The sequence below is a fragment of the Pocillopora damicornis genome, chromosome 1 (genome assembly GCF_964200805.1).
Source record: "Pocillopora damicornis chromosome 1, jaPocDami1.2, whole genome shotgun sequence".
NCBI lineage: Eukaryota > Metazoa > Cnidaria > Anthozoa > Scleractinia > Pocilloporidae > Pocillopora > Pocillopora damicornis.
The window spans coordinates 25,353,081-25,362,016 of record NC_142670.1 but is presented as its reverse complement, the minus strand read 5'-3'; the positions used below and the strand labels follow the sequence as shown (position 1 = coordinate 25,362,016).

Genomic DNA, 8,936 nt, shown 5'->3' with positions numbered 1-8,936 from the left:
GGAACGAGAGGCTGATTTTTACCTGGGAAGATGAAAATCAGCTTCGTAAGAAGTACTCGCTTGAACAGCGGTATAACGGCTGCCACGCCTTTACCACCGGACATTGATTCGCTATAACTTTGATTCGTGTTTAACCGCAACAATGACGTTACTGTTTGTCCATTAGGGACGTGATCTTTTAAGTTTTACCCAGAACCGCATTTAAGTTGGTTATCTTGCTTTGGGCTATCGATAAGACGTGTTTATCGGAGGAGCGCCTTTTTAGCCCACCTTATCTTGAAGATCGTTTTGGTTAAACTCTTAAAAGCGGGAATTTTATGTAAGTACCTTTGTTCCTCTTCTTCGTACTTCTCTAAATATCTAGTATTTTGGTAGTTTCACCTAGTTTTTACACAAGTTTCCTTATCGCTCGTTTTCGCAACCCTCTAACACGTGGTTTACGTTGTTCACGCTTCGTTAGAACGCTACACGTTTTTCCCACTTGGCTATTAGTTTTTGTTAGAGTTCGTTTTCAAGCGGTTCTTCCTTACTCAGCTCACCTTCTTCCTTATAATTTTCATATTTCAGTTTACGCTAAGTACTTGGTTACCTTGACTACGTTAAACAAAACGATCCCAGTGTGTCTTCATTTGCGAAACTCATAGTTGTCGTCGAAAATTTGCTTCGCTTGTGCTTCGCTACAAGCAGAATTGTGTTCAATTAAGTTTTCTTTATCTCCCTTGTTATGAAACTATGAGATTGCCGTCATCTTTCCTGTTTTATGCACTTGTTGACATTGCTATTCGTTTCTTTGATACCGACCTGTCTTTATTAATACGTTTGTCCGTGATCGAAGTTTAACGGAAGGAAGTCGTTACCGTGACTGGCTTACGTTATTCGTGCAAAACTTTGAAAACTTCTAAAGTAGACGATATCAGTATTTTGATGAAAAGAGATAAACTTACACCTTACGTTGACCATAGACTTCAAAGGATCAATGCTGGAGAGAAAATCATCACCTACCGAAAAGGCCCTCCCAAGTTTAGGAAATAGACTTAGACAAATTGTATGATCGGGATCGGGATTGGCCAGAATAACCGGCGAGATTACGGAATTGCGAAAAAATTTTAGTCGGAATTGCGGGATTGAACGCTCTTTTTTTGTAGTTCGTTTTGAAACAGAGTGAAATCATCCAGTAACCTCCCCTTAAAATTATACAGTCATTGGCTGTTTGGAAATCTTACGGGGACGCCCTTTTCCTTTAGATTTGCTGGCCCTACAAGGACAATTGTCCTCAGTGTGGCTTCTCCACACATGTGGTTCCTTCTTTGTGGCAACTTCCTCTGGATCGGAAACTGTGCGAACTCTATACAGAAATCGCTTGCACCCCGTGCAGATAGAGGATGGATGAATCTCTCGGCTGTCGAGATCGACATTAATTCGAAATTTCATCCAGAGCTCTGATTTGAAAGATTCTTTGTTTGTAGCACTGACCCTGGTCCGCGGCAGATTTGTGCCACAAAGACGACAAAGTGTCTCTAGATACTTAATGTGTTCATCCATGCCGTTGGCCTGATCTGAAATTCACAATGTAGGCTTATAAAGGTCCGATAAATAATTGTCATTTTACTTTAAATTGCCCGGCCACAAAGTATGGTTAAAATTTATGGTTTACACGATACTCCGATGGATCTCAACAAAGGAATCCGCCTGGTAGTTAGCACACTAACAGACTTTCAACATCCGTGCACTCGAGCAAAAACCTCGTGTACTCGATTGGAATTTTGACAAATTGAAAGCAAATTTATTCTAGTTTTTGAAAAGATTTTTTTTAGGAATCAAAAAAAATGTTGCATACCTGAAAACCTCAACTAAAGAGGTGTTACTCCTTGATCGAGCCCTCCGCAACAAGCACCTCCACCCGACTTTTCAACTGAATTTTTCTGTCTTGTCAACGCGACCGCCATCCATTCTATGCTTGTTGTGTGTGATTACATGTCTTCTGTACTTTTGCAAGGTTTCATGGGATATGCCTCGGAAACAAAGTCGCTAGGGCTCGAATTAAAGTAATGAATGGGTTTCCTCGAGGTCCCACGACGACATCCATATTGGTGACGTCATCAAGTATCCAGAAATGGATATGGCCCGGACTGTTGATACCGAAGATATGTTGTCTCAAATTCATTTTTTCTCGATCTCCTGTTATTCAAAATCTAAGATATCATCGGAAGCTTGAGAAGAAAATAGGTGTGAGGCCTACTTCTAGGCCAGGTTTAAACGTTAATGAAGTTTCTGTAGCAGCAGAGAAGTACACACACCCACAGCAGTTGAGGACAGTCTGTGTTTGTTGCCGGGGTGGTCATTAACTTAAGAGTAAGACTTGTTAACCTTTTACACCCTAAGATCAGTATGCATATTCTCCATACTGTTCTTTGCACATTTTCTGAGGTGCTGACAAGGAGAATTTGTTTAAAAATCAAGAACTCCTCCAGCTGGTGATTATTTCCTTTATTCTTGTGACGTTAATGTTTGATTCAGGGGTGATATGGTAAGGAGAAATTATATGCTTATGATACACACGATGGCCGTGCGCTCCAGTATGGGACTGGAAGGGAAAGGCCTCTGAAGTACAGACAGATCTGTAAAACAGAATCTTGTAGAACTAGATTGGCATTAAACTAAAACGATTTAACTGATGCAATGAAATAACGTAACCAAAGTCCGTTGAATTTCTCTCGGATTGACACTTAACGCGTGTTTGTATCTGGATGGGAAGAGCAGTGTTTTTCAGGCGTGGTCGGTGAATGCGAAAACATCTCTAAACTATCAAGATTTTACTAATGCAGATGATTAAAACTGTATGTCATATCTTCCTATCATAAGTACTCAAAAGAACGCAGATTAACATTGTCATATTCCTAATGATCGTTCGTTGCACCACTCTGGGTTTAAGGCCGGGACCGAAAACGAGAAAAAACACGGAAAAATTTTGCATAGTACAAACTGATTAAATGTGATAGTCAAAATAAAAAAAAAGAATATGACGTTTACATGAAAGTTCGCCTAAAGTAACTACCAAAGGTTGGTAAACTTTATCACTAGAGAAATCATTTTTCTTTCCTCTTGATTGAGCGCGCATTCTTGTGAAGGAACAGGGCGCAGACATGAAGTTCTCTGTTAAGATATAAAAAGTGTGGAGCTTTGTCCCTTTTCTCGGATTAGTTTAGATAGTTGTTGTTACTGTTGTTGTTTCTCTAAACAGTGAATAAATGTTATGTGCTTGTTTAGATTCAATCTGAATAAATGCAACCTGACCATGCAGTTTTCCTAATCGTTGGAACGTGACCCAGCTTCCCATATCTACCTGTCTTTGACTGGTAGATATGAGAAACAACTGCTTAAGTAGTGCTCATTATTGAAGGGATCGCTTCAATACTCATTTCTTTATCCGCAGTTCACATATATGATTTTCACATCTTTACAATCATTTAGTCTTCTTTAGAAGCTCAGCGGTAAAGGGTTCCGAAGTACTGATCGGAAGGTCGTAGGTTAAGTCCTACATGAAGCACTCGAACTTTCTTCTCTCTTCAGTTATGCTTATGTTATTCACAGAACAGCATCTTCGTTCACCTAAATCCCAACGCTCAAAAATTTACCATCTTCATTTACATTATCACTATTGCGCATGAACATCACATATCGACATTCCTATCCTCGCAGTATCAGGGAACTTTGTCGCCATGGCAACGGCTAAGCTGGCCACGAGCTTAAGAGCATTTCAGACTTTCATGCATATGAGCATTACATATCGACCTTCCTATCCTCACACTGATGCGGGAACTCGAAGATCAGTGGTAGAGCGTCCAAATAGGAAGGTCGTAGATTCGAGTCCTATTAGGAGCCATCGGGGCTTCTTTTTTCTCCGTCAAAGCCTGTGTCATTCTCCGAATGACATTTTGCTTCAATTAAATCACGCAGCTTAAATTTACCATCTTCATTTACATCATAACTGTTACACATCAGCATCGCATATAGACATTCCTATATATCCTGGCAGTTTCCAGATACTTTGTCACCATGGAAAGAGCTCAGTTTGCCACGATTGCCCTTAAACACAGCGGTTAAGGGTTCGAAGTACTAATCGGAAGGTTGCAGGTTTAAGTGCTATTAGGAGCACTCGAAGTTTCTTTTTTCTCCGAGTCACGGCCAGTTTCATTCACTGAACAACGTTACACCTCACTGAAATCAAGAGACTTTAAATTTATCGCCGGTCTATATTTAGATCATAACTGTTGCGCAAAGGTATCAAACGTCGAGATTCCTACTCTCGTGGTATCCATGAACTTTTTCACGATGAACCTAGTTAAATGGCCTTACTGGCAACGAGTTATCTATAGCTCAGTGGTAGAGCGTCAGAAATACAAATCGGAATGTCGCAGCTTCGTGTTCTATTAGGAGCACTCCGAGTTTCTTCTTTCTGCGATGAAGCTTGTTTCACCTACTAAATACCATCTCATTCAGACGTAAACATTTTCCATCTTCATTTGCATCATCACTGTCATGCATATGCATCACATATCGACATTTTCATCCTTGCAGTGTCCAGGAAGTTTGTCAGAAAGGACCTCGATAAATAATAATGCTTGTCATCAGTCTGGTGTAGCTCAGGGTTCATATCATGAAAGGAGTACATAAAGTTTTTTTTGTGTCTGTCTGTTTCATTCACAGAATAACATCTTTTTTCACTTCAATCACCTGCCTTAATATTTATCATGTTCATTTACACATCACTCATGCGCATTATTATCACATATTGACATTCCAGTCCTTCCCGAATACAGGAACTTCATCCCCAAGGGAGCGACCTAGCTTAAGTCTCGTAAGGCTCAGTGACAGAGCATCCAAAACACTAATCGGAGGGTCGTAGGTTCGAGTCCTATTAGCAGCTCTCGAAGTTTCTTTTTTCTTCGAGTAGGCCTGCGTCATTTACTAAATAACATCTTCCTTCAATTAAAAATTTACCATCTTCATGTACATCGGTTTACTGGCATAAAAAACGATTGGTTTCTATCAAAGCACACAAATGATTGAAGTTTGAAACAGTGGTTGTGGCACAACAATCGTTGTCGTTATGCTAATGTTATGGAGAAATCCGGCTAAAGAGTTTTTCGGAAAGGTCTCGTAATTTCCTCGATCGATTTTTCCAAACCTTTGGGATTTTCTTTTTTGCGATATAGCTTCGCTGCTGAGTGAATTTTAATACAATAAATCGAGTCGTTTTAAAATTTTGATACCTGTAATTTTACAGTTGACGTAAAAGCCGCGACATGGTACAGTTTACGGAATGAGCTCTAAATTACGTACAAACGAGATGTTATGGTCTGCCTGTGCATTAACTGTATATATTAATTGATTTCATGCGCACGCATAGGTTAAAAATAAAAAGCATGTTGAGTTACCGCTATGTTGTCTGGATGTGTTTCTGGATTTCTTGTTAGTACATGACATTAAAATTTCATAAAACCACGCCGTCGATCTATTTACAAGATTGCGAGCCACAGTAATAAATAAATAGGTACTGTCACTATTTAAATACGTGATAAGGAAAGATTCATGAATTAGCTGCACCTTTGCCATAAATGAAAATATTGAAGGCGAAGATGCCCCTGTGATGATTTGACGTCTCGTAATCGACAAATCAAATCATTGAAATTGAGAATACTCCCTCAACCAGCTTACTTCTCCATAGTAGAGAAGCTTCCCTAACAACCCAAAACAGAGGTAATTGTGGCATGAAAAACATCCAATGAGAGACTGTGATACGACTCAGAATAAATCGGTGGGGCAGGTTAGAAATTGATCGAAGGGGGATTTTGAATTGCAGAATATAGCATCTTCGAAGAAAATTTTGAGTAAAAGCCCCTAAATAAGTCCATTCCTGTTCCAGAAAGATGAAACTTTGATCGATTCAAACCTTAAAAGAGATCAGTTAAATTGCAGTTCCACAGAGACCACTAAAACAGTATAACAACAATCACTACACAACTGACAACTGATCTCAATTGTCAATACAACGTTTTCGTTCCAAAACAAAATATCTATGATTCTCGACATCTTCGTCTAGTCTTTATTTTTTCCAACTCCTCATGTGAAGTCCATGCCAGATATGTATTCCAAAACAGTGATACCCTCCCTCCCCTCCCCCCCCCCCCCACTAACCCCTACAAAAATTTCTTGGACAGACAACACTACTGCTTGGAATGTTCCAACTCCTTGTGCGAAGTCCATGCTAGATATGTATTCCAAAACAGTGATACAACATTCACAACCAGCACTCGCAGATGGGCTGGAAAAAAATAAAAATTACAGAACTGAACAGCTGGCCAGATTTGGTAGTTCACAACCATATTGGGATAAAATTCCTCGTAGATTTTGTCACTAATCTCTTTGATGGTGCGACGTTCAACGACTCCGACAGCACCGTAAAATAAAACAAGAAACACAGGCGCCAGGATGCTTTGATCCACTGTCATTTTCCGGATGGCATTTCCAGGGCTTTTGCGAGCAAATCTTTTATCCAGTTGTGCGTACCATACGTGGAATATGGGGCCAATCACAACAGTTCCGACAGCCGCCATTCGGGCTGTACGAACCAAATCATGCTCTCGCAATGGGACTTTCTCAACGTATTGTTGTGCAATGAAGTCTCCAGCTCCGAGAAGTGCTCCTGAAAATAAAACAAGCTAAATAAGAACACCATGTTATTTTTGTCAGTAGCCTCTTTTGTGTCACCCTTTATTTTTTCTCCTTCCACCTGATTCACCTTCTGGATATTTTTTCGAGACTAAATCCACCACTTCTTCTGCATTGGGAATCATGGGCAATTGTGAGCGGGCAAGCATGTATGTGTAATGTATGTGTGTAAGTAATGTAGAATAACGTAATGTGAAATGTTAACATCAGATTTTTTAAAATATACAGAAATTATCAGAAAACTATTCAGCGTTGTAATTTTCTGAGTTCTTGTAATGAACGAAGCTGCAAAAAATGGTCTCCGGCCTCACAGAGCCACAACTAAAGACAGTGAGATCCACCTACTCCCTTCCCTGGACGGGCAGTTGTGTAAAATCAAGTAAGCCACGTCAGTGAAGTCTGACGGGTCAAATACTTCAGGCAGTTGTGAGTAAAATAATCCTGGCAAATAAAATACGCAAGCCAAGGAAAGTGGGAAAACGAGGGAAGCACGGAAGAAGAAACGTGTAGGCCACACTAGGCTATAATTTATGTCCTCATATATAACGTACCCACTGAGGACCCTGGGACAAAAACAAATGAAAGTGACAGATTTCTGTGCTCGAAAGCAGGCTGACGCCACGAAGTAAAGAACCACATACTCATTTTCGGCGATTTTAATGTACACTTAAGAGTCAGGTGTAAAGTTTACCGTCAATGCTGCTTTAGAGAAAGTCTTTGAAACAAAAGAAAGTTGCAAAAACGAACACTAATTTTAGTTTCCTGATAATTCTTATTCCTTTACCGTTCTCTACTTCGCTACCGTAAGCAGCGTTCACTGATTTTATGTAAGACAGTTCCGAGACTTTGAAAGATACACTTGATTTTTCGGTGGCCAATCCATTCTGCTTTACGAAAAGGCCATGTAACATTTCTAAACACGATTGATCAGGATTGAAGTGATTCTTAGAGCTCGTAATGTCATAAAACCAGAAGTTCTCCAGCTGAGTGGTCGACGGCATTTGAAATATCTTGCAAGGATTCGGAACTGATCCTTGAAAAAGTTTTCGCTTGTCTTTAAAAGATTATTTTATATTGAAAATAATGTATTTCGTATGTACTTCGCAAAGAGGACTGTGAGAGCAAATTTTGACCGAATTAGATCACGAGGAGCCGCGGTTTCAATCTGAACGAGTTTGATTTTGCGATGACTTCCTATACCACAACGAATTTCAACGCAAACTAGAAATTCCTGCAGAGTAAAAATCTGACTTACCTGGAAAGATTTTGAGAAACCTAAAGTGGAGTGGCAGTAAATGTATGAGAAATTAGAAAAATAAGTGCCTGTGGTTTGAAAAACACATACGACTCTTCGAATTATTGTGATGTCAAGACAAATATTTAATTACCTTGCGTTCGATAGACCGTAATCCCAGTTAGAGTGCAGAACACTGGTTGGGAACGTAGACCCGAGAAGTAATTTGAGGTTTTTATGACCAAGCCGCTGAAAAATTATAAATCTTGCCCACAAATTTTTTAATTTACCTCAAAAATTAGCTTGTTAGGAACGATTAATGATTCAAGGGTCAAAGTCTACCTGTCGAGATGAGCTGAGTTTTCCACGGATGAATCTCTAAACATCGCATGTACCATCTCCAAGCACGAAGAGGTAATCTCATGGCACCACTGAATCCTTGTTGTTACACTAACGTTTCACAGCCCAGCCATGATGCTTTCCTAACTATTTATCAAGTTGCTTGTGTTGTGAAATATGAATGACGTTATTACCGGCAGCAGTGAACCTTGAATATATTGTGGCCTGAGTCAAATTTGCATTTCGCCGTACAATATTCAATATAAACCAGCATCACCGCTACCATAGAAACATAAAAATTTTAAACGAAACTTTGAACTCGGACCAAATGATTTCCAGAATGTTGGGTTCGGAAATTCATATCAGAGATTTCAACGGAATTATCGCTACGATAAATAACTTTCGAACAGGAAATAAAGTTGCGAATGACTTTTACCCCACAACGAAAGTTGCACAAATGACTATTCCCAAGTGAAAACTGGCTGCCCCCATGTAGGGGAGAGGAGGGGAGGCCGCACCTCGTCGCTAATGTCCGAAAGCAAAAAGTCTCCCGAAATTGAAATTGATAACTTTCACAAGGTTGAGCTCGTGCACATCATGTGTGCAGTAATTATAGAAAGTTCAGCTACGA

At 39.8% G+C, this 8,936-nt stretch overlaps 1 protein-coding gene across 1 annotated transcript; it reads right to left on the bottom strand.

The window, feature by feature from the left end:
- Window positions 1–5,256: 5,256 nt before the first annotated feature.
- LOC113664967 (mitochondrial inner membrane protein Mpv17) lies at window positions 5,257–8,827 on the bottom strand. Its single transcript, XM_027180597.2, has 2 exons — window positions 8,309–8,827; window positions 5,257–6,706 (listed from the first exon to the last, which is right to left on the bottom strand). The coding sequence occupies exons 1-2, from the start codon at window positions 8,388–8,390 to the stop codon at window positions 6,228–6,230; spliced, it is 561 nt and encodes a 186-aa protein (XP_027036398.1). The 5' UTR covers window positions 8,391–8,827; the 3' UTR covers window positions 5,257–6,227.
- Window positions 8,828–8,936: the final 109 nt, after the last annotated feature.